The 25,975-nt window shown below is 36.2% G+C and overlaps 2 protein-coding genes across 2 annotated transcripts in view; one reads left to right on the top strand and one right to left on the bottom strand.

Annotated features, from left to right (window-relative positions):
* SLC9B1 (solute carrier family 9 member B1) overlaps nt 1-25,975 on the top strand; it is a 49,780-nt gene that overhangs the window by 7,508 nt on the left and 16,297 nt on the right. The window contains exons 3-6 of the mRNA XM_060087954.1: nt 7,534-7,686; nt 8,881-9,023; nt 10,089-10,216; nt 23,681-23,856. Coding sequence (XP_059943937.1) covers nt 7,534-7,686; nt 8,881-9,023; nt 10,089-10,216; nt 23,681-23,856 — 600 coding nt within the window. The remainder of the gene's footprint in view (nt 1-7,533; nt 7,687-8,880; nt 9,024-10,088; nt 10,217-23,680; nt 23,857-25,975) is intronic.
* Nucleotides 3,105-3,687, bottom strand: LOC132482525 (microtubule-associated proteins 1A/1B light chain 3B). Its single transcript, XM_060087873.1, has one exon. It carries the CDS (start codon nt 3,548-3,550, stop codon nt 3,173-3,175), a length of 378 nt encoding a protein of 125 aa, XP_059943856.1. The 5' UTR covers nt 3,551-3,687; the 3' UTR covers nt 3,105-3,172.

The raw sequence follows: 25,975 nt of genomic DNA, 5'->3' as shown, positions 1-25,975 counted from the left end.
GACCTTATGCCCTTCATAAAAATTAACTCAAAGTGGGACATAGACCTAAGTGTAAAATGCAAAACTGTGAAACTCATAGAAGTTAACATAGGAGAAAATCTAGATGACCTTAGTTATGGTGATTACTTAAAAACAAAACAAAACAGGAAAGGCACAATCCATGAAAGAAATAATTGATTAGCTGAACTTATTTAACATTAAAAACTTCCACTCTGTGAAAGACAATGTCAAAAGAATGAGCACACAAGCCACAAACTGGGAGAAACTATTTACAAAACACACAACTGATAAAGAACTATACAAAATATACCAAGAACTTTTAGAACTCAACAATAAGAAAACAGGCAACCTGATTAAAAATGGGCAAAAGACCTTAAAAGGCACCTCACTGAAGAAAATATACAGATGGCAAATAAGCATATAAAAATGTTCTCAACATCATATGTCATTAGGGAATTGCAAATTAAAACAACAAAGTACCACTGCATATCCATTAGAATGGCCAGAAGTCCCAAACACTGACACCAGATGCTGGTGAGGATATGGAGCAACAGGAACTCATTCATTGCTGCTAAGAATACAAAATAGTACAGCCAATTTGGAAGACAGTTTGGCAGTTTCTTACAAAACTAAGTGCACTCTAACCATATGATTCAGTAGTCACTCTCCTTGGTATTATTTACACAAATGGGCTAAAAATTTATGCCCACAAAAACCTGCACACAAATGTTTATAGCAGCTTTGTCCACTGCCAAAATTTGGGGGCAGGAGGTGCTTACACTGTTTGTTGTATCATACTCCTGTTTTTCTTCCAAACTCTCCATCATCTCCTAAAATTTTTGTTAACAGTACTTTATTGAATTATAGTCAACATACCACAAAGTGCACAGATCTTAAGTGTACACAGCTCAATGAATGTAGACAAATGTATACATTTGTTGAAAGCCATCGCTCATATCAAGGTAACATAGAAAAGTCTTGCAACAGTATGACTTTATTTATCCCTCTTCTGCCCTTGTGCTAGATTTATCATATATTTTACTTCTACATTCTTATTATTTTTGCTTTAAAAAACCAAAAGTCTTTAAGTTTAAAAAAAATTCCCTTATATTTGTTCACATGTTTATATTCTCTAGTTCTCTACATTTCTTTCTGGCAATCTGGGCTTCCATGTGGGATTCTTTCCCTTCAGCCTAAAAAACTTCCTTAAATGTTTCTTGTTGTGTAATTGTGCTAGTAATTAATTCTCTCAGCTTTTATTTGTCTGAAAATGTCTAATTTGGCCTTTTTAAAAATTGAAGTACATTTGACATATAACAGTTTCAAGTGCATAACATAATGATTTGATATTTGTAAATATTGCAAAATGATCACCACAGTAAGTCTATCATTCATGGTTAAAATTTTTTTTTTAAATTGAGAGCTTTTAAGATCTACTCTTAGCCTATTTTCAAATATGCAATACAGTGTTCCTAACTATAGTCACCATGCTGTATATTACCTCCTCATGACTTATTTTGTAACTGGAAGTTTGAACCTTTTGACTCCCTTCACCCATTTACCCACCCTCTTACCCTATGCCTCTGGCAACTGTCAGTGTGTTCTCTACATCCATAAACTTGATTGTATTTTTTTTTAATTCCACATATAAGAGAGATTATATGGTATTTGTCTTTCTCTGTCTGACTTATTTCTCTTAGCATAGTGCCCTCAAGGTCGGTCCATCTATGTTGTAGCAAATGTCAAGATTTTCCTCCTTTTCTATGGCTGAATAATATTTCATTATATATACATATATATACTATATATAGTACTATATATATGTATATGTATCTACCATTTTTAATCCATTTATTCATTGATGAACATTTAAGGTGTTTCCATATCTTGGCTGTTGTAAATAATGTTGCTATGAACATGGGGATGCTTACATCTTTTTGAATTAGTGTTTTCTTTGGAAAAATACCCAGAAGTAGAATTACTGGATCATATGGTAGTTCTAGTTTTAATTTTTTAAGGAACCTCCATTCTGTTTTCCATAGTGGCTACATCCATATACATTCCCACTGACAGAGCATGAGGGTTCCTTTTTCTCCACATCCTTGCCAACCTTTATTACTTGTGGTCTTTTTGACTATAGCCTTTCTAACAAGTGTGAGGTGTTATCTCATTGGGTTTTGGGTTTTTTTGTTTTTTTTGCGGTACGCGGGCCTCTCACTGTTGTGGCCTCTCTCCCATTGCGGAGCACGGACTCCGGACGCGCAGGCTCAGCGGCCATGGCTCACGGGCCTAGCCGCTCGACGGCATGTGGGATCTTCCCAGATCGGGGTATGAACCCATGTCCCCTGCATCGGCAGGCGGACTCTCAACTACTGCGCCACCAGGGAAGCCCTAGGATTGACAGGTGGTTTTTGTTTTTTTTTTTTTTTGTACTTCTGAAATGTCACTTCACTGCCTCTGGCCTCCTTTTTTTCTGATGAAAATGTTGCTATTAATTGTATTATTGTCCCCATATGTAACGAGTCATTTCTCTCTTGCCACTCCCGAGATTTTTGCTTTGTCTTTGGCTGTCTTTGGTTTCATTAAATTTGGAAATTTGGACATTATATTTTCAAATATTTTCTCCCCCTTTATCTCTCTCTCTTCTCCTCCTGGGACTCCCCTTATGCATATGTTAATACTCTTGATGGTATTCCATTGCTATCTGAGGCTCTGTTTATGTTTTTCTTCATTCCTTTTTTCTTGTTGTTCTTCAGATTGATTAATCTCTATTGATCTATTTTCAAGTTTGTTGATATTTTCTTTCACAAGCTCAAATATGCTGTTGAACCTCTCCAGTGAATTTTTCATTTCAGTTGTTGTATGTTTCTTTTTTTTTTTTTTTTTTTTTTTTTTTAGAATGCAAAGTATTTTATTTTTAAACTTCTAAATTTGAAAACAAGACAGCCTAGGTTAAATAATGAAGTTTCCCAAAGCTGAACGTGCTCATTTGGAGCTCAGTTTTTCTGCCTGAAGTACAAAAAAACAACTTCCTAAAAACTCCTAGGCAGGAACACTACTACTGTTTTGATGATCTGTGATTAGGTGAACTGATCAATCTCAGCTGGTAACATCCCTTTTTTATTCCTTGGTAAGGGTTTAAATTCTAGAACAGACACATATTTTTTTAGTCTTACACAGACAGTTTCATTCCAAAAGTCTCCTGAGAGGCGTATACCATATACAGGAATCCATCTTCATCCTTCTCGCTTTCATACACTTCACAAATTGGCGTGGACACACTCACCATGCTATGTCCATTCACTAACAGGAAGAAGGCTTGATTAGCGTTGAGCTGTAAGCGCCTTCTAATTATCTTGATGAGCTCACTCATGTTGACATGATCAGGCACCAGGAACTTTGTTTTATCCAGGACTGGAAGCTGCTTCTCACCTTTGTATCGTTCTATTATTACCGGGATTTTGGTGGGATGCTGCTCTCGGATAAGTCGGACATCTTCTACTCTTTGTTCGAAGGTTCGGCGCTGTTTGAAGGTCTTCTCCGACGGCATGGCGCGGCAGGCTGGGCGGGGGCGGCGAGGTGGAGAGTCCCGGCGGCTCCAGGCGGTGGCTGAGACGGCTCCGACTGTGGCGACAGCGACGGCTCTTGTGTCTTCTCAGCCCGCAGCCGCGTCAGGTGACCGGCGCGGCGTCCCGGGAGGCGGGGCCAGGAGCGGGCCACCGCCGCCGCCATGGCGGGCGTGGCGGCCTGTATGTTTCAATTCTAGATTTTCTTTTATTAAAAAAATGGAAGTTGGCCTGCCTAAAGTTATGGATCTGCATTAGATAATCTCTTATAATTTTTTAAATTTAATTTATTTAAACTAAAAACAAAAACAGTTCACCCATTTCTCCCATGCCCATTTTCATTTTAAAGTAAATTTTATCTCTTTATTGATATTCTCTATTAAATGGCACATTTTTATCATATTTTAATTATTTTTACATATTTATAATAGCTGTTTTGAACACTTTGTAAATCCAACACCTGGACTCACTCAATGTCTCTTGCTGTTTTCCTGAGTATGTATCATACTTTCATGTTTCTTTGCACATCTAGTAAGTTTGGTTGAAAATTAAACATTTTAATTACACATTATTGCAACTTTGAATTCAGTTTTATTTTTTAGGGTTTTTGTTGTTATTATTATTGTTGTTTTGGTAATTCACATGTACTTAAACTGTGGATTTTAACCTGCCCCATGGTTTGCAGCAGCCAATGGTTCTTATCAGTTTTTTCTTTGTTTATTTTTTTGTTGTTAGCCTATCTTCCTAGTGGTTTCCCTTTTGTCTGCATAACTTAGTAATCACCTAATGATTTGGGAGAGACATTGTGTTCAGGCCAATAAGTCTTCCACCCTCTGCCAGGTGATCTGTAGGTGGGTTGAAGAATGCATTTAAAGTTGCTGCTAGTACTCAGATCTCACATCGTTTTTCACTTTTTGCCGTACTCCTTGAGTCTTCCCTGCATTTGCATACTTGCCCAACTAGCCATGGATATGTAGAGAACTTATTTCAACTATTTGATACCTTTTCATATCCAATATCTCCCAGTCACATTTTTGGCTGGTCTGCCACTTGCCTCAACTTGGACTTCAAACTCAAACTAGCAAAACTGCATGTTTTCTCTGTCCATTCCCAAACCAGTCTGCCACTTCTAGCCAGCAAGGTCATGGGTTTTCTGCCTCCACTCCATATCAAATCCACTCCACCTCCTCTGGCAGGAAAGCTGCTGGTTTTTACTTCCAACTCTGTTCTGGTATAACTAGTTTTTCCCAACTGAGCTGAAGCTGGGGAGAAGGGTGAGAGGAATGGTAGCAATACCAAGCAGGAAGGCCTCAGACTCTCAGTGATCCTACCCAAAACTCCAGCATTTTTTTCAAGAATAAATGCTTCTCAATTTGATAACTGCCTTTGGTCAGTTTCCAAGGTCCTGAAATGGGTGCTTTTATTATTTTATACAGTTTTATATGTAGACTTTTTTATTGAAATAAACTGTCAACTTCTTCATGTTATCATTGTTGGAAATCCCATATCCAACTTATTTTTATATCCCCTGATTTAGCAACTTTGATTGGGTATTTGTTATATAATCAAACACTTGTTTAGACCAACCTACATGTTTACAATTTTTTTTGTTCATTTTTCCTTCCTTAATAGTACTATGTCCTTATTCCTAAAGCATATCTTCTAATAGTTTTTCTGCCAGTAAAAATGGAATATATTCTTAGGTATGTTTGCTTGACAATATCTTTCATTTGTCCTTTTCTTGAATGATAGTTTAACTTGCTGCAGAATTCAACATTGGATATTTTACTTCTGTACTTTGAAGACCTTATTTCATTATCTTCCAGCTTCTGTTGTTGCTATTGAGAATTGAGAATCTGATCTAATGTTTATTTCTTTATGACTAATCTGTATTTTTCCCTCTAGATTCTTTAAGACATTATTTTTGTTTGTGGTGATCTGTAGTTTCTCAACATTGTGTCTAAGTATTTTTATTTAATCCCGGTGAGAATTTATTTTACTTCCTGTGTCCAAATCAATACAGAATTGATTATGGTTTTAATCAATTCTATAAATTTGTTAAGCCAATTTTCTTCTCAAATATTGTATCTTTTTCACTCTTTCTATTCTGTTTCTGAAATTACTATTAGATATATTTTATATCTTTTCCAAAATCTAAATATCTCATATTTTTCTTGTTATGCTACACTCTAGGTAATTTCCTCATATCTACCAGTTTACCATATTTCTCTTTTCAGCTGTATCTAGCCTGCTGTTTAAGGTATCTAATGATTTTTTAAATTTCAGTAATTATTTATGGTTTCTTTCTAAATGTTGTATTTGAGTCTTTTACAATGCTTTCAGGTATTTCTTTTCTTATGTCTTAAGTATTTTTTTAATTGTCTTGAGTTTCTTTGAAAATACATATTTTATATTGTCTATCTACTGGTTCTTTTAGCTAAAGTTTTTGGATATCTAAGCCCATTCTTTGTTGTATCTATCAACTTTTGTTCATGGGGATTACTTCTTATTTTGTAAGTTTTTATTATAAATTCAGATTCAGTGGGGTTTTGTCTTTGAGACTTTATGCAGTCTGGAATCAGTAGTGTCTATTAGGGATATTTTGAACTAGCATCTGCCAAGTGCCCTAGGGATAGTTCTATGGGAAGATACAGTTTATGCCAAATTCAGGGTTTGGGGGTTCCTAAACCATACAAATCATGTAAATTTGAGCCCAAAACATAAGTTAGTTGAGGCCTGTATGAATTCTCAGAAGTGATTTTGCCACCCAGAGACTAGCTAAGACAAACAATCTGGTTTGTCTTCTCTCTTTGTCAGTAGAATGATAATTTCTGGTTCATTCTTTTAGTAAGAGTTCAGTCCTTTAAGTACTCCAATTTTGTGGAGTGGTTTTAGTCAGAGAGGAGAGGACAAGAATCTTATTTCTAACTTCCTGCCTTGAGTTTGTCAAAATTCTCCTCTTTTACCCTTGACAGATTGGTGCCACCAAAAAGGAGTCACAGCTAAAGAATACACTTATGCTGTTTCAAGGACCTGAAAAAAAAATTAGAAATTATGATTCATAGTAAATGAAGGTAGCTATTTAATTTGCAGATGGCAGTTTGCAGTATCACCTTCTGTCCTTTACAGAAATCTATGAATTCTCTCTGTGAGTAGGGACTTTCCTTAGTATGTAGTTGACAGAAATAATATGTATACTACCTTATCATTACTCATCCTGTCCACCTTTACTTCCTATACATAATCTAAGATACTTTACATTCTCCCAAAGACCAGGTTTACTTTTTTCTCAGCCTTTGTCCCCTTTAATAATTTACACCCAAACATCAACTGAGTTATCCTTTCAATACAAATACTTAGTCTGCTGCCATTAAAAAATGTGGCACACTGTTTGTGACCACCTAGAGGGGTGGGATAGGGAGGGTAGGAGGGAGGGAGACGCAAGAGGGAAGAGATATGGGGACATATGTATATGTATAACCGATTCACTTTGTTATAAAGCAGAAACTAACACACCATTGTAAAGCAATTATACTCCAATAAAGATGTTAAAAAAAATGTGGTACACTGCCACTGTGAACTTCAATAAGTTTGAGAACTCTTATCACAACAAATCATCTTATTCCTGGTGAAAAACTACTTTAAAATATAAAATGAAGTAAATCTCTTCATATTGCCATGACATTTAAAAAATGTCATATATTATGAGAAAGCTTAGCACTTTAAAGGATTCACATATAGTTTAAAACTATTTTTTAATAAAATAGTTTTTCTTAGGTTGACAAAGACTTTGGAATATATGTTAAACAGACATTTCTTTAACCACACTAGCAAGCAACATTAGTGTACATTATGTATCATTATATAGGATTGGCTATTAATATATTCAATGAAATCAAATTCCTGTCTTATATGTATATATCTATGTCTATGTAGATATATAGACATGCACCTTTTTATATTTCAGGAGCTATACTTTTTATGATATGGTGTGTAACCTGGTCATTCTCTGATGGAAGTTTATTTGGACTGTTAATTATCTTTTATGGTGCTGTTATTGGTGGGAAACTTTTGGAAATCATTAGAATACCTTCAGTGCCTCAACTTCCCCCTCTTCTTGGTAAGTGAATAATTAGCTCTCATTTTTTTGTCATTGACCACATGTAAATTATGACTATATTCTAGTCAGAGTGGATATAATTTAGAACTATTTCAATGTAATATGATCTATATAGCTTTTTTATATGTGTACTTATTATATATGTGTATATATAGCTTGTTTATAGAAGTATGTATTCTCTATACACACACATATTTTTCCTGAAATATATTTTTAAATACTTTAAATATACTCAGTATATGATTCTTGTTGCTTTATCATTTAATAGGACATTTTTTACTTAACTTTACATATATTGTAGAAAAGGAAAATTTTGAAAAAAACTGAATTTTTCTGTAGATAACCTAATTCAAATACAATTAAAAGATTCAAATGTTATAGTGACTAGGGCACCAAAGGTTTTATAGTTTTTGGGTGAGCTGTTTGAGCATCTCCACTATGTATATTCATCGATGCATCATCTGCCTAAACAATGGTACCCCCTATTTCTTCATCACCATTATTATAATTCTCCAGGTAGAGGAAAATTAGTGGAAGACCTTCTATCAGAGGTGTATTATATCTTCTAAGTATTCAATACATTCAAATATTTAGTTACTGTCAATAGAGGTAATCACTCTCGCTTATCTCTAACACCCTTTCTGTGTTCATAACACCCATTCAGCAACTCTTAAGTATTTACTGAATCTTTTTCCCTCCTCTCCAAAATTTCCGCTTTTGTCCTAGCTCAGCCTCTTTGTTTCTAACCATTCCATGGACTAAGGCAGAGCCTTCTATCTGGTCTCTCCTTCAGTTTTATGTCTATCTAATTTGTCAAGACCATCACATAGAAAATACAAGACTCATTATCTCACTTCCTGCCTAAAACTTTCCCATGGTGCCTTACTCTGCCAAAACAGGGGAGGGTAGAGGGTAGGGGTAGCTTTCCATGATCTGGCCCCTCCAGCCCATTCCCCACTCCCATCCTAGTCCTTTATGTTCCGCAATACTGAATTGCTTGTTGCACCCCATTGACATATATCATTTCTTATATCCAATCCTTCATTTATGCTGTTTCCTCTACCTGCATGTAACCTGCCCTTCACCAAAGTAGCGAGAGACATAGTGTGTTTGAAGAAGAGAAATTAAACATTTCTGTTTTCTCTCTTGGGAAAATGAACTGAATCAGACATGGTTTATTTTCTTTCTTCTAAGGGATGTTACTGGCTGGTTTTACCGTTAGGAATGTTCCATTCCTCAGTGATCATGTCTATATTAGTAACACAATGTCTTCAACTTTAAGAAACACTGCCCTTACCATTATTCTAGTGCAAGCTGGACTTGGACTCGATCCACAGGTAGATTTCCAATTATACCTTGAGTATAGTTATTTTCAATATTAGAGGCTGGTGGAAAAGAAAAAGAGGCAGAATTTTTCTTACAGCTGTTCCAGGTAGAGCAAAACTAAGACGAAGAACAAAGATTTTACTGAAACATTGACACCTTAATTTCTACTTCTGGTTATATTACTGATATGAAAATAAATCTCTGTGATATAAGATCTCTATTGGAGGTAATCTTTAATTATTTACATAGAGATAAATGTCCCTTATGCAACATTTGTATCATTTGAGAGTTGTGGCTCTTCTGTGGAGAACTATTTACTTTTCTGTTAACAAAGGATAAGCTCATCCTATAAAAGGTTATTGCTTTTGTTTTGTTTTCTCAGAATGATTAAGAATTTCAATAATATTATTGTTTCACGAATTTTTCCCACAGAACTTGTTCCTGATTATCTTTACATTTTTGTAAAAGCTAATCTTTTCAAATATTTCTTAAAATATTACTGTCTAAGGATCATAAATCTACTGGGGTTTTTAAAGATGGATATTCATGAATATACCAGCTATTCAGGATATAACAAATGTGGCAAATATATGACTGGTGGAAGTATCTTAAGAGCATAAATAATTATAGACAGTGATAATTTATTGTATTATCCAGTAGAAAATTTGAACCAATAAGAAAATTTAAAAGTTTTCCCTTTCAGTTAATTACACAGTTTTTAAGTGATTTTCTCTTTTGGCATAATTACTACTGCTAATCAAACAGTTCATCCCTACAAGTTAACTGATGGAGGTAAACCTACAGGATACTTTCATTATACTGTTTACTAAGAAGGTTAAGGGAGGTAGAAATAGTTATTTAATCACAGAGAAATGGGTCTTTTTTAATAATTAAAATACAAGTGTTTTATAAACTATGAAATAGTTTATAATCCAATATATGACGACATATAAAATGAGCTGCATTAGCATTTAAAGCCCAATGGGACATCTGGAATGTATTTCAATATTTGCTTAAAATAATTTTCTTATTGGCCAGTATAGGTTTGTCTAAATGTTACTATGTTTATATTTCAGTCTTTGAAGCATTTGAAAGGAGTTTGTTTAAGACTGTCTATGGGTCCATGCCTCATAGAGGCATGTTCAACTGCTGTTGTTTCCCACTTCCTTATGAACTTTCCCTGGCAATGGGGATTTCTATTAGGGTAACTTTTTCTCATTTTTCTCTATGAAAATATTCAGTTAAAATTCTTGGTTTTAAATTATTGAAATATTCAGAATATTGTATAGACAAGCTTATCATTAGAATTATTTTCACAATGATAGAAAATCTTGGGAATCAGTTGGTCAGAAACAGAGCCATGTCCTAAATCTACTATATCCTTAACAAATATTCATAGTCTCTAAATGCTTAATGCCAAGATAATTCATGTCATCAATTTATTTTTTCCTCCTATACTGTAATCTATCTTTATTTTTAACCTATCTAATGACTTCTTCCTTATATACCATATGTACATAGATATAAAATCTGTATCTATTATATGTGATATATGTATTATATATGAAAGATATTTTGTATAAATATAGATATTAAAATAAAAAACAGCAAACACTATTTTCCTACTTCCAATGTCCCATCTATTTTTATCCACCATCCATTTCCCTTCATGTCCAAATTCCTCAGAATAATAGTCTATAATCATTATCTCTATATCCTGAGCTTCTTTTCATTTTTCAATCCATTTAACTTTTGCCTCCACTTATCCATTCCAGTGGATGCCATGTGCATTTCTAAAAGATAAGGGCATTTTCTAACTAAATTAACAATAATTTCTTATTATCCTTAGGTGATTTTTTAAAAAATTTTGATTTACTCAATATTTGGTGGAATCTTTGAATCAATCAAAGGATTGTGTATCCCTTTTTTGTCCAGGTCTTTAATATATCTTTTATCTCTCCTCAGTTTTCTTTTATTATGTCCTTTTGTAACTCCCTCCTCCATATCTATTAAGTTTTTCTTTATACTTCTCATCTGCTTGCCTTTGCAGTACACACTGGAAAATTTTCTCTGCTCAGTTCTCTAGCTTATTAACTCACTCTACAGTTATGTCCCTATCACCTATTTATTTATTTAACTTTGGCAATTAATTGTTAATTTCTAAGAACAATAGTTAAATGTTATGAACAGATAGAGTATACTTTCATGATTCTGAGGATATTTAGTTATTCTGAAGTCTTGTTCTTGTTGTTCTCTTTTTAGTATATCTCTTTCCTTGGGTATAAATTATTCCATTTAATGAACATGGTGCCTCAATTCAAAGTGTTGGCTTTCCCCAAATATTTGGTGATACTTTAATGGATACTCATTTTTTTAATTGAAACTTCCTATTAACCTGTGTTTTGTTTTATCTGTTTGCTATTGCCTTCTTGCAGGAAGTAGGCCAGTCATGCTACCAAGCAAGTTTCCTTAGAAGCTCAGGCTGAGATTAAGTTTTTTCTTTGGCCACACCTCGTGGCTTGTGGGATCTTAGTTCCCCACCCAGAGATTGAACCTGGGCCACAGCAGTGAAAGTGCCAAGTCCTAACCACTGGACTCCCAGGGAATTCCCTAAGATTCTTATGCAAATGATTTATTAAGGGAGCTCTCAGTAGAAACCTCTGAGTGAAGAAAGCCAGATAGGAGTGTGGGAAAAGTCAGTGGTTCCAAAACTTTGCTACCCGTTAAAATCACCTGGGGAGTTTTTGAAAATCCCAGAAATTAGAGGAGTGATGTCAGCAAGATGGCAGAATAGGAAACTCCAGGCTCACTTTCCCACATGGAGACACTCTCATAACAATATGAGGACAAGATTACCTTTATGGTAACTCCAGAAACCATTGAGAGGTTATATATAGCATTCCATGCAGGCACAATGCCAAGAAGAGGCACAATGGAGCAATTAGAACATTCCATTGCACTTACCCACCATACCCCACATCCCTCCTAGAGAGCAAGGGCAATCAGGAGGAAACTCCCAACTTTTGAGTTCTCCCTCAGGAGGAAAAGAAAAAGCTGGAACATGTGTCTTATATTCTGGCTTTTAAAGAGGCTGCCCAAGGCACTGATTTCTGTCTCATCTGACTTGGAACATTGACAGAAAAGAGAGTGGCACATTTTAGATGCCCGAGGTCCACTGAGAACAAAGGTGAGTCTTGTGCATTGTTATACTACAGAGATATCGATTGCAGTACTGCTGATAGATACCTGGGGTTACTCTGGAGTAGGAAAAAGCCAAAGTCCAGCTGGAGATAATGCACCAAAGCCTGGAGAAGGCACATTTCAGAAAGGTTTGAGAGACTCCCAGAATCTTTAGCTGGGATGATTGGTGAAGGTCTTTCCCTAGTGAAGAATTTCATAAAGACCAGGAGAGGTGGCTGTTTTTTCAAATATCCAATTTCCAACAAAAGATAACAAGGCATACAAAGAAACAGGGACTCAGGGCTCAATCAAAGGAACAAAATAAAATTCCAGAAACCAACCCTAAACAAATGGAAATGTATTACTCAACAAAGAATTCAAAGTAACCATCATAAAAATGCTCAGTGAGCTCAAAGATGTTGCAGACATCTAAAAAAACCAGGAAAATGATGCATGAACAAAGTGAGAATACCAACAAGGATATAGAAACTATGAAAAAAAGAACCAAAAATAAATGCTGGAGCTGTAGAATATGATAAATTGAAAAATTGACTAGAGGGGATCAATAGCAGACTGGATCGGATGAAAAAAAAGAATCAGTGAACTTGAAGACAGGTTATATGAAATAATAGAACCAGTGGGGCAAAAAGAAAAACAAGGAAAGTGAAGACATCCTAAGGGACTTGTGGGATGCCATTTAACGGGCCAACCTATGCATTATGGGAGTTTCAGAAAGAGAAGAGAGAAATAAATGGTCAGAAAGCCTATTTGAAGAAATAATGAGCCAAAACCTCCAAATTTGAGGAAGGAAATGGACATACAAATTCAAGGTGATCAAAAAACTCCCATTAAGATAAAACCAAAGAAACCTACACTGAAACACATTGTACTCAAGCCGTCAAAAGTCATAGAAAGTGAGAATCTTAAAAACAACAAGAGAAAAGCAAGAGCTCCCATAAGATAATAGTTGAATTTCTCAGTGGAAACCTTGCAGGCCAGAAAGGAATGGGATGATACATCCAAAATGCTGAAAGGAAAACAAATGGCCAACCAAGAATACTATATCTAGAAAACCACATTTAAAAACTTCATGATGTTGAATTTGACAATGATTTCTTGGATATGACACTAAAAGCACAGGCAACAAAAGCAAAACTAGGTGGGACTGCATAAAACTTTAAAACTTCTGCACAGCAAAGGAAACAATTAACAAAGTGAAAAGTCAACACACAGAATGGGAGAAAATAATTGCAAACCATATATCTGAAAAGAGATTAATATTCAGAGTATGTAAAGAACTCCTACAACTCAACAAATTTTAAAAAAATAACTAAATAATGGGCAAAGGATTTGAATAGACATTTCTATAAAGGACATATACAAATGGCCAACAAGCATCTGAAAGTACTCAACATTTATAATCATTAGAAAAATGCAAATCAAAACCACAATGAGATAACACCTCATACCCATTAGGACGGTTACAATTTTTTTAAAAGCTAGAAAATAACAAGTGTTGACACAGACGTGGAGAAATTGGAACATTCGTACACTACTTTTGGGAATATAAAATGGGCAGCTGCTATGGAAAATAGTTTGGAGTTTCCTCAAAAAACTGGAAGTAAAATTACCATTTAATCCAATAATGCCACTTCTGGGTATATATCCAAAACAACTGAAAGTAGGATCTCAAAGAGATATTTGCACACCCATGTTCATTACAACATAATTCACAATAGCCAAGAGGTAGAGGCAGCCCAAATATCCATGGACAGATGAATGGATAAAGAAAATGAGGGATACACACGCACACACACACATACACACACACACAGAGGAATATTATTCAGCTGTAAAAAAGAAGGAAATCCTGTGTCATTCTACAGCATGGATAAACCTTGAGGACATTATGTCGAGTGAAATAAGCCAGGACAAATACTGTATGATTCCACTGATATATCTAGAGTAGTCAAAATCATGTTAACAGAAAGTAGAATGGTGGTTGTCAGGGGCTTGGGTGAGGGGGAAAAGGGTGTTGTTCAATGAGTATAGAGTTTTGGTTTTGCAAGATGAAAAAGTTCTAAGTATATGTTACACAACAATGTGAATATCATTAGCACTACTGAACTGTACACTTAAAAATAAAGAAAGTTAATTTTATATCATGTATTTTTTATAACAATTAAAAAACTTTACAGTATCCCAGTATTTAGGTCAAACTTCATCCTAGATCAGATCAGAATGTCTTGGAATGTGAATCCAGGCATCAGTATTTTTAAAAAATCCCAAGTACATGGTAAGATCAGTGTCAGTGATCCCTGCTTTCTGATATTTAAACTTTTGTTTAAATGTGGGCTGGACTTACTGACTTGCTTCTAGTGGACAGAATACCGCAGAAGTGATAGGATATTTCTTCTAAGAAGATGAGGTCATAAGAATACAATGGCTTCTGTCTTCCTTGTTCTCTCTTGCACTCTCTTTAATTGCTTGTCTTGGGGGAAGACAGCTGCCATGTTGCGAGCAGCCTTGCAGAGAAGCCCTCATGGCAAGAGGCTGAACCTATCAACGGCCATGTGAGTAAACTTGAAAGCAGATCTTCTCCCATCCACCTCATGAGAGACCTTGGATAGGAAGAGGCATACAGCTAAGCCATATCCAGACTCCTGACCCACAGAAGTTGTGAGATAATAAATGCGTTTTGTTTTAAGCTTCTAAGTTTGGGCATGATTTGTTAAGCAGCAACAGATAAATAGGTGGTTCCAAAGTGCAGTAAAGTTCAGGAACCACTGAACTGGGCAAATATGTGTTTTCAGAGAATTCTAGGTTCTTCTTGAGTCCCTAGGGAAATCTTGATTGTAAACTGCACCAGAGAGGTTGTACAGCCAGAGGCAAAGAAGCTAAACTGTTAGACACTCACATCAGTCAGTCACTGGCAGGAGCTGTCTGGAAGGGGGAAGTGGTGAACCTCCTTAGCATCCACGGGTAAGCTCTTGTTATCAGGGCAAGGCTCCCAGAAAGCTGCAGTTGTCAGTGGTTAGCAGGCAACAAGCAGCAGATGGTGCACATGTACACTGGCCTGGCAAATGGGTTCTGGTGGGGACCACGCGCATCACTACTGCAGCATTTAGAAGGTGAATGTGGAAGAGACAAGACAAGGTTCTGGATGGGATATACGAACAGAAGGTATTCTGAGCAGGAATTTCCCTATTCCTCAGGGGTGTCATCAACCACCCCAGAAATTTTCTCATTTGCCTTTGTGACTTAGGTGCCTACACTCATTGTTCCTTCTTTTGGGCAGATGTCTTCCTTGCTGACTTGTTCAAGAGGTAGGAATAGTGTGGAGACTACATCTGACTGACCATTCTTATGGCGGTACTCTAAGTAATTACCATTTGATTTCCTCAGAGGTACCTTCTACTCCCAGCATCTGCCATTTCTGGGCTTGGGACATTTTTAGAAGTACACCATATCTTCTGTAGCAATCTTATATGCTTTTTGGCTTGTGGTTTCCTTTCTCAATCCTAAACTCTCTGTCTCTAATCTTCCTGTATAAACTTAGTTTCTTGTTCATTGTGGATTCCCCTTCTGTCTTCTAGCTAGGTTATGGATTTTCCTATTATTTTCTTTTTTAAAAATAATATATATTTAATAAAATTAGGGTTATATCATATATGCTGGGTTTTTTGTTTGAATTTCAAAATTATATTAAATATCACAATTCTAATAATTAAAGATTAAAAATGACAAAATTAAATGGGAAATAATTTTGAATCTTAAATAGTAGTCCACGTTTACTTAGAGGAGGATGAGGAGGTAGTTTGAATTTTTCTTCCCACCCCCCCACAGCTTTCCCCCCTTGGTGTCCATACGTTTGTTCTCTACATCTGTGTCTCAACTTCTGCCCTGCAAACCGGTTCATCTGTACAATTTTTCTAAGTTCCACATACATACGTTAATCTACGATATTTGTTTTTCTCTTTCTGACTTACTTCACTCTGTATGACAGTCTCTAGATCAATCCATGTCTCAACAAATGACCCAATTTCATTCCTTTTTATGGCTGAGTAATACTCCATTTTATATATGTACCACATCTTCTTTATCCATTCATCTGTCGATGGGCATTTAGGTTGCTTCCATGACCTGACTATTGTAAATACTGCTTCAATGAACATTGGGGTGCATGTGTCTTTTTGAATTATGGTTTTCTCTGGGTATATGCCCCGTAGTGGGATTGCTGGATCATATGGTAATTCTATTTTTAGTTTTTTAAGGAACCTCCATACTGTTCTCCATAGTGGCTGTATCAATTTACATTCCCACCAACAGTGCAAGAGGGTTCCCTTTTCTCCACACCCTCTCCAGCATTTGTTGTTTGTAGATTTTCTGATGATGCCTATTCTAACTGGTGTGAAGTGATACCTCATTGTAGTACTGATTTGCATTTCTCTAATAATTAGTGATGTTGAGCAGCTTTTCATGTGCTTCTTGGCCATCTGTATGTCTTCCTTGGAGAAATGTCTATTTAAGTCTTCTGCCCATTTTTGGATTGGGTTGTTTGTTTCTTTAATATTGAGCTGCATGAGCTGTTTATATATTTTGCAGATTAATCCTTTGTCCATTGATTCGTTTGCAAATATTTTCTCCCATCCTGAGGGTTGTCTTTTTTTTTTTAATATCTTTATTGGAGTATAATTGCTTTACAATGGCGTGTTAGTTTCTGCTTTATAACAAAGTGAATCAGTTATACATATACATATGTTCCCATATCTCTTCCCTCTTGGGTCTCCCTCCCTCCCACCTTCCCTATCCCACCCCTCTAGGTGGTCATAAACCACCTAGCTGATCTCCCTGTGCTATGCAGCTACTTCCCACTAGCTATCTATTTTACATTTGGTAGTGTATATATGTCCATGTCACTCTCTCACTTTGTCACAGCTTACCCTTCTCCCTCCCCATATCCTCAAGTCCATGTTCTAGTAGGTCTGTGTCTTTATTCCCATCTTTCCCCTAGGTTCCTCATGACCTTTTTTTTTCTTTCTTTCTTACATTCCATATATATGTGTTAGCATACGGTATTTGTTTTTCTCTTTCTGACTTACTTCAGTCTGTATGACAGACTCTAGGTCCATCCACCTCACTACAAATAATTCAATTTCATTTCTTTTTATGGCTGAGTAATATTCCATTGTATATATGTGTCACATTTTCTTTATCCATTCATCTGTTGATGGACACTTAGGTTACTTCCATGTCCTGGCTATTGTAAATAGAGCTGCAATGAACATTTTGGTACATGACTCTTTTTTAATTACGGTTTTCCCAGGGTATATGCCCAGTAGTGGGATTGCTGGGTCGTATGGTATTTCTATGTGTAGTTTTTTAAGGAACCTCCATACTGTTCTCAATAGTGGCTGTATCAATTTACATTCCCACCAACAGTGCAAGAGGGTTCCCTTTTCTCCACACCCTCTCCAGCATTTATTTTTTCTAGATTTCTTGATGATGGCCATTCTGACCAGTGTGAGATGATATCTCATTGTAGTTTTGATTTGCATTTCTCTAATGATTAATGATGTTGAGCATTCTTTCATGTGGTTGTTGGCAATCTGTATATCTTCTTTGGAGAAATTTCTATTTAGGTCTTCTGCCCATTTTTGGATTGGGTTGTTTGTTTTTTTGTTATTGAGCTGCATGAGCTGCTTGTAAATTTTGGAGATTAATCCTTTGTCAGTTGCTTCATTTGCAAATATTTTCTCCCATTCTGAGGGTTGTCTTTTCGTCTTGTTTATGGTTTCCTTTGCTGTGCAAAAGCTTTTAAGTTTCATTAGGTCCCATTTGTTAATTTTTGTTTTAATTTCTATTTCTCTAGGAAGTGGGTCAAAAAGGATTTTGCTGTGTTTTATGTCATAGAGTGTTCTGCCTATGTTTTCCTCTAAGACTTTGATAGTGTCTGGCCTTCCATTTAGGTCTTTAATCCATTTTGAGTTTATTTTTTTGTATGTTGTTAGGGAGTGTTCTAATTTCAGCCTTTTACATGTAGCTGTCCAGTTTTCCCAGCACCACTTATTGAAGAGCCTGTCTTTTCTCCATTGTATATCCTTGCCTGGGCTTTCTCTGGACTTTCTATCTTGTTCCATTGATCTCTGTTTCTGTTTTTGTGCCAATACCATATTGTCTTGATTACTGTAGCTTTGTAGTATAGTCTGAAGTCAGGGAGTCTGATTCCTCCAGCTCCATTTTTTTCCCTCAAGACTGCTTTGCCTATTCAGGGTCTTTTGTGTCTCCATACCAATTTTAAGATTTTTTTGCTCTAGTTCCGTAAAAACTGCCATTGGTAATTTGATAAGGATTGCATTAAATCTGTAGATTGCTTTGTGCAATATAGTCATTTTCACAATATTGATTCTTCCAATCCAAGAACATGGTATATCTCTCCATCTGTTGGTATCATCTTTAATTTCTTTCATCAGTGTCTTATACTTTTCTGCATACAGGTCTTTTGTCTCCCTAGGTAGGTCTATTCCTAGGTATTTTATTCTATTTGTTGCAATGGTAAATGGAAGTGTTTCCTTAATTTCTCTTTCAGACTTTTCATCATTAGTGTATAGGAATGCAAGAGATTTCTGTGCATTAATTTGTATTCTGCAACTTTACCAAATTCATTGATTAGCTCTAGTAGTTTTCTGGTGGCATCTTTAGGATTCTCTACGTATAGTATCATGTCATCTGCAAACAGTGACAGTTTTACTTCTTCTTTTCCAATTTGTATTCCTTTTATTTCTTTTTCTTCTCTGATTGCCATGGCTAGGACTTCCAAAACTATGTTGAATAATAGTGGTGAGAGTGGACATCCTTGTCTTGTTCCTGATCTTAGAGGAAATGCTTTCAGTTTTTCGCCATTGAGAATGATCTTTGCTGTGGGTTTGTCATATATGGCCTTTATTATGTTGAGGTAGGTTCCCTCTATGCCCATTTTCTGGAGAGTTTTTATCATAAATGGGTGTTGAATTTTGTCAAAAGCTTTTTATGCATCTATTGAGATGATCATATGGTTTTTATTCTTCAATTTGTTAATATGGTGTATCACATTGATTGATTTGCGTATATTGAAGAATCCTTGCATCCCTGGGATAAATCCCACTTGATCATGGTGTATGATCCTTTTAATGTGTTGTTGGATTCTGTTTGCTAGTATTCTGTTGAGGATTTTTGCATCTATATTCATCAGTGATATTGGTCTGTAATTTTCTTTCTTTGTAGTATCTTTGTCTGGTTTTGGTATCAGTGTGATGGTGGCCTCATAGAATGAGTTTGGGAGTGTTCCTTCCTCTGCAATTTTTTGGAAGAGTTTGAGAAGGATGGGTGTTAGCTCTTCTCTAAATGTTTGATAGAATTCACCTGTGAAGCCATCTGGTCCTGGACTTCTGTTTGTTGGAAGATTTTTAATCACAGTTTCAATTTCATTACTTGTGATTGGTCTGTTTATATTTTCCATTTCTTCCTGGTTCAGTCTTGGAATGTTATACCTTTCTAAGAATTTGTCCATTTCTTCCAGGTTGTCCATTTTATTGGCATAGAGTTGCTTGTAGTAATCTCTTAGGATGCTTTGTATTTCTGCGGTGTCTGTTGTAACTTCTCCTTTTTCATTTCTAATTTTATTGATTTGGGTCTCTCCCTCTTATTCTTGATGATTCTGGCTAATGATTTATCAACTTCGTTTATCTTCTCAAAGAACCAGCTTTTAGTTTTATTGATCTTTGCTATTGTTTTCTTTGTTTCTATTTCATTTATTTCTGCTCTGATCTTTATGATTTCTTTCCTTCTGGTAACTTTGGGTTTTGTTTGTTCTTTTTTCTCTAGTTCCTTTAGGTGTAAGTTTAGATTGTTTATTTGAGATTTTTCTTCTTTCTTGAGGTAGGCTTGTATTGCTATAAACTTCCCTCTTAGAACTGCTTTTGCTGCATCCCATAGGTTTTGGATCATCGTGTTTTCATTGTCATTTTTCTCTAGGTATTTTTTGATTTCCTCTTTGATTTCTTCAGTGATCTCTTGGTTATTTAGTAACATATTGTTTAGTCTCCATGTGTTCATGGTTTTTTACATTTTTTTCCCTGTAATTCATTTCTAATCTCATAGCGTTGTGGTCAGAAAAGATGCTTGATATGATTTCAATTTTCTTAAATTTACTGAGGCTTGATTTGTGACCCAAGATGTGATCTATCCTGGAGAATGTTTCATGTGCAGTTAAGAAGAAAGTGTAATCTGCTGTTTTGGGATGGAATGTCCTATAAATATCAATTAAATCTATCTGGTCTATTGTGTCATTTAAAGCTTGTGTTTCCTTATTTATTTTCATTTAGGATGATCTGTCCATTAGTGTAAGTGAGGTGTTAAATTCCCCCCTATTATTTTGTTATTGTCGATTTCCTCTTTTATAGCTGTTAGCAGTTGCCTTATGTATTGAGTTGCTCCTATGTTGGGTGCATGTATATTTATAATTGTTATATCTTCTTCTTGGATTGATCCCTTGATCATTATGTAGTGTCCTTCCTTGTCTCTTGTAACATTCTTTATTTTAAAGTCTATTTTATCTGATATGAGTATTGCTACTCCAGCTTTTCTTTTGATTTCCATTTGCATGGAATATCTTTCCATCCCCTCACTTTCAGTCTGTATGTGTCCCTCAGTCTGAAGTGGGTCTCTTGTAGACAGCATATATATGGGTCCTGTTTTTGTATCCATTCAGCAAGCCTGTGTCTTTTGGTTGGAGCATTTAATCCATTCACGTTAAAGGTAATTATCGATATGTATGTTCCTATGACCATTTTCTTAATTGTTTTGGGTTTGTTTTTGAAGGTCCTTTTCTTTTCTTGTGTTTCCCACTTAGAGAAGTTCCTTATCATTTGTTGTAGAGCTGGTTTGATGGTGCTGAATTCTCTTAACTTTTGCTTGTCTGTTAAGCTTTTGATTTCTCCATCGAATCTGAATGAGATCCTTGCCAGGTAGAGTAATCTTGGTTGTAGGTTCTTCCCTTTCATCACTTTAAGTATATCATGCCACTCCCTTCTGGCTTGTAGAGTTTCTGCTGAGAAATCAGCTGTTAACCTTGTGGGAGTTCCCTTGTATGTTATTTGTCGTTTTTCCCTTGCTGCTTTCAATAATTTTTCTTTGTCTTTAATTTTTGCCAATTTGATTACTGTGTGTCTCGGCGTGCTTCTCCTTAGGTTTATCCTGTATGGGACTCACCGTGCTTCCTGGACTTGGGTGGCTATTTCCTTTCCCATGTTACTGAAGTTTTCTAATATAATCTCTTCAAATATTTTCTCTGGTCCTTTCTCTGTCACTTCTCCTTCTGGGACCCCTATAATGCGAATGTTGTTGTGTTTAAAGTTGTCCCAGATGTCTCTTAGTCTGTCTTCATTTCTTTTCATTCTTTTTTCTTGATTCTGTTCCACAGCAGTGAATTCCACCATTCTGCCTTCTAGGTCACTTATCCGTTCTTCTGCCTCAGTTATTCTGCTATTGATTCCTTCTAATGTAGTTTTCATTTCAGTTACTGTATTGTTCATCTCTGTTTGTTTGTTCTTTAATTCTTCTAGGTCTTTGTTAAACATTTCTTGCATCTTCTCAATCTTTGCCTCCATTCTTTTTCCGAGGTCCTGGATCATCTTCGCTATCATTATTCTGAATTCTTTTTCTGGAAGGTTGCCTATCTCCACTCCATTTAGTTGTTTTTCTGGGGTTTTATCTTGTTCCTTCATCTGGTACATAGCCCTCTGCCTTTTCATCTTGTCTATCTTTCTGTGAATGTGGTTTTTGTTCCACAGGCTGCAGGATTGTAGTTCTTCTTGCTTCTGCTCTCTGCCCTCTGGTGGATGAGGCTATCTAAGAGGCTTGTATAAGTTTCCTGATGGAAGGGACTGGTGGTGAGTAGAGCTGACTGTTACTGTGGTAGGCAGAGCTTAGTGAAACATTAATCCGCTTGATTGCTGATTGGTGGGGCTGGGTTCCCTCCCTGTTGGTTGTTTGGCCTGAGGCAACCCAACACTGGAGCCTACCTGGGCTCTTTGCTGGTGCTAATAACAGAGTCTGGGAGGGCTCACACCAAGGAGTACTTCCCATAACTTCTGCTGCCAGTGTCCTTGTCCCCACGGTGAGCCACAGCCACTGCCCACCTCTGCAGGAGACCCTCCAACACTAGCAGGTAGGTTTGATTCAGTCTCCCCTGGGGTCACTGCTCCTTCCCCTGGGTCCCGATGCACACACTACTTTGTGTGTGCCCTCCAAGAGTGGAGTCTCTGTTTCCCCCAGTCCTGTCTAAGTCCTGCAATCAAATCCCACTAGGCTTCAAAATCTGATTCTCTAGGAATTCCTCCTCCTGTTGCCAGACCCCCAGGTTGGGCAGCCTGATGTGGGGCTCAGAACCTTCACTCCAGTGGGTGGACTTCTGTGGTATAAGTGTTCTCCAGTCTGTGAGTCACCCACCCAGCAGTTATGGGATTTGATTTTACTGTGATTGCACCCCTGCTACCATCTCATTGTGGCTTCCCCTTTGTATTTGGATGTGGGGTGCCTTTTTTGGTGAGTTCCAGTGTCTTCCTGTCGATGATTGTCCAGCAGCTAGTTGTGATTCTGGTGTTCTCACAAGAGGGCGTGAGAGCTTGTCCTTCTGCTCCATCATCTTGGTTCCTCCCTCTCCCATTATTTTCATGTCTTCATTTCAAATGGTTTTGAGATGGAGGTAAAGGCTGCAATTTGTGCTTGACCCAACATCTTGAATGAAATTTCTATAGAATTTTAACCAGCACTAAAGAATGTGTGAACATTTTTACCACCATTAAATGACATTCACTCAAAAGCAGAATTTTTACATTCAAAGTCATTGTAAAGAGAAGATGTGGTACATATATATAATGGAATATTACTCAGCCATAAAAAGGAATGAAATTGGGTCATTTGTAGAGATGTGGATGGACCTAGAATCTGTCATACAGAGTGAAGTAAGTCAGAAAGAGAAAAATATCATATATTAACACATATATGCGGGATCTAGAAAAATGGTACAGATGAACCTATTTCCAGGGTAGGAATAGAGACACAGGTATAGAGAACAGATGTGTGGACATAGAGGGGGAAAACGAGGGTGGAACAAATTGGGAGATTAGGATTGACATATATACACTACCATGTGTAATATAGATAGCTAGTGAGAACCTGCTGTGTAGCACAGGGAGCTCAGCTTGGTGCTCTTTGATGACCTAGATGGGTGGGAAGGGGGGTGAGGGAGGTCCAAGAGGGAGGGAATATATGTATACATATAGCTGATTCACTTTGCTGTACAGCAGAAACTAACACAACATTGTAAAGCAATTATACTCCAATAAAAAGTCATTGTAAATTTTAATATATTTGTTGTACAATTTACTATAAAACACTTTTGTTAAAAGGATGTTTTTAAGTTGGTTTTCAAAGATTTTTCTCTCAGTTTTGTAGTTGGTGCAGTCTCTCGTGCTGTTGTTGTCCCTTCCATGCTACATTTGCAAGAAAAGGGGTATGGTTTTGAGAAAGGCATTCCAACCTTATTAATAGCTGCCAGCAGTTTGGATGACATCGTGGCTATCACTGGATTCAATACATGCTTGAGCATAGTCTTCTCCTCAGGTAAACAAAAAAGTACAACAGCTACCATATAATTTATTGCTTTTTTTGTTCTTTAAACAAGGTTTGTGGCTTTGCCACTGCATTTATTAATGAAGACTTTTCTATGTAACATCTTTTTATTCTTCATAGACAGCTCATTCTAGACCAGAGAAGGAATTTCAATGGGTTAAGATACCACTACTTAACACAAATGGTTTCCTTTTAATAACTAAATATTCCAATTAATTTGATAACCCATATTATTACCATTTATCTGCTCTTATTGCTTTGGAATTTTATCACAGATTTCAATAGAAAAATTTAGGCAACAATATTATTAGTACTACTAATATATCGAATAGATATTTTGGAGATGTACCTTTCTGGCCATCATAATAAATAACTGGTTGCTCTGTTACTAAGCCAACTTAAATATATAGAATGTGGAAAAGTGTGTGTCTTTTTGGTAGTGATGGGACAAGATTCTACAACAATTCTAAATCCCAAGGTGATATTTGGTCTTGAATGTCACTTGGCAGAAATTGTGAAAGTAAACATTCCACATTTAATAATGCATTAATTATCTGCCAGTGTTCGAAGTTCAATATTCTGTATTATTAAAGCACCAAAACATTTTAAAGTTGAAAAGTTATATATATAGTTTCTCTTAAAATCATAAGATATAAATGAATAAGAAAGAAAAAAGGGAAAATATAGAAATAAAGTCTGTAATAGTTATACCCCCAGGAATAATAATTGTGAATCTTTTGATGTAAATTCACCCAGACTTCTCCTTTTCTCCCCCATCCCCATCTATCTCTAGCTCTTTCTCTCCCTCCCAATATTCTTATAAAATTATTGAACGGTAACCATGCTTTCTTATAACCTGAGATGTTTTGCATTTACCTGTGTATTGCAAACATGGTCGTTTTCAGTAAATATTTCTATGACGTTTGTAACGGTTGCATAGTATTCGATTGGCTGCATCATGATTACTTAATATGTTGAAAATTGAAGTTGACACCAATATTTACTATTAAAATAATACTTGGTTGAACATCTTACAGCTAAATAGTTGTACCTAATCTTAATATTTTCTTAATCTTTTTTAATACTTTTAAAAAATTTTTTATTTTTTGCCGTGTTGGGTCGTTTTTGTGCACAAGCTTTTCTCTAGTTGTGGCAAGCGGGGGCTACTCTTCATTGCGGTGCGTGGGCTTCTCATTGAGGTGCCTTCTCTTGTTGCAGAGCATGGGCTCTAGGCACCTGGGCTTCAGTAGTTGTGGCTCTCAGGCCCAGTAGTTGTGGCACACAGGCTTAGTTGCTCCGCGGCATGTGGGATCTTCCCGGACCAGGGACTGAACGTGTGTCCCCTGCATTAGCAGGCAGATTCTTAACCACTGCACCACCAGTGAAGTCCCAATATTTTCTTAATCTTAAAAGAGAAATTATTGAGTTAAAAAGTATATAACATTCTAAGATTTTTGAAATATATTGCCACAATATCTTGTCCTACCAGGGCGCACAAGCGTGCCACTTTCTCTTCACCTTCTTCAAAATTAGGTATTTACTAGTCCTTTTTAGCTTAGCTAATTTGACAGGCGAAGAGTGAGGTCTCTTTAAATGAAGTACTTTGAATACTAGTGATGTTAAACAAATATTCGTGTTTATTGGCCATTAGCATTTTGGAATGTTTAATAGATTGCTTTTCTTGAAATATTTTGCCTATATCCTATAGGTGTGTTCATCATTTGTTCTTTTGATTTGTTAAGATTCTGCACAAAATTAAAAATGATAACCATTTGTTTTATATGCTATGGTTTTTGTAATTTAACTTTTAACTTTATCTCTTTTCTGCCATTCAGAAGTCCTAAATTTTTTATTGTCAGATCTGGCCATCTTTTCCTTCATGACTGGTATCAGTCATTCTTTCAAAAAATATTTTTTGTGCTCCTCTTCCATTGTACCAGCTACAATGGATCAACAGTGAACAACAATGTTAGTTTTTATTGAGTAATTGCTTTGTACTTGCTGTAAGTTCTGTAGATGTTTTGACTCAAGAGTCACAATAGTGCTATGCTCATTTTTCAGATAAGGAAACTAAGGAACAGAGGTTAAGTAATGTGCTCAAAGTCACAGA

This window comes from Mesoplodon densirostris, chromosome 1 (assembly GCF_025265405.1).
Source record: "Mesoplodon densirostris isolate mMesDen1 chromosome 1, mMesDen1 primary haplotype, whole genome shotgun sequence".
NCBI classification, from domain to species: Eukaryota; Metazoa; Chordata; class Mammalia; order Artiodactyla; family Ziphiidae; genus Mesoplodon; species Mesoplodon densirostris.
The sequence above is the reverse complement of the archived record's forward strand: the minus strand, read 5'-3'. Positions and strand labels throughout refer to the sequence as shown.

Bases quoted from the DNA above. Each gene is read 5' to 3' on its own strand.
- LOC132482525 (XM_060087873.1), bottom strand. From the start codon at position 3,550: ATGCCGTCGGAGAAGACCTTCAAACAGCGCCGAACCTTCGAACAAAGA.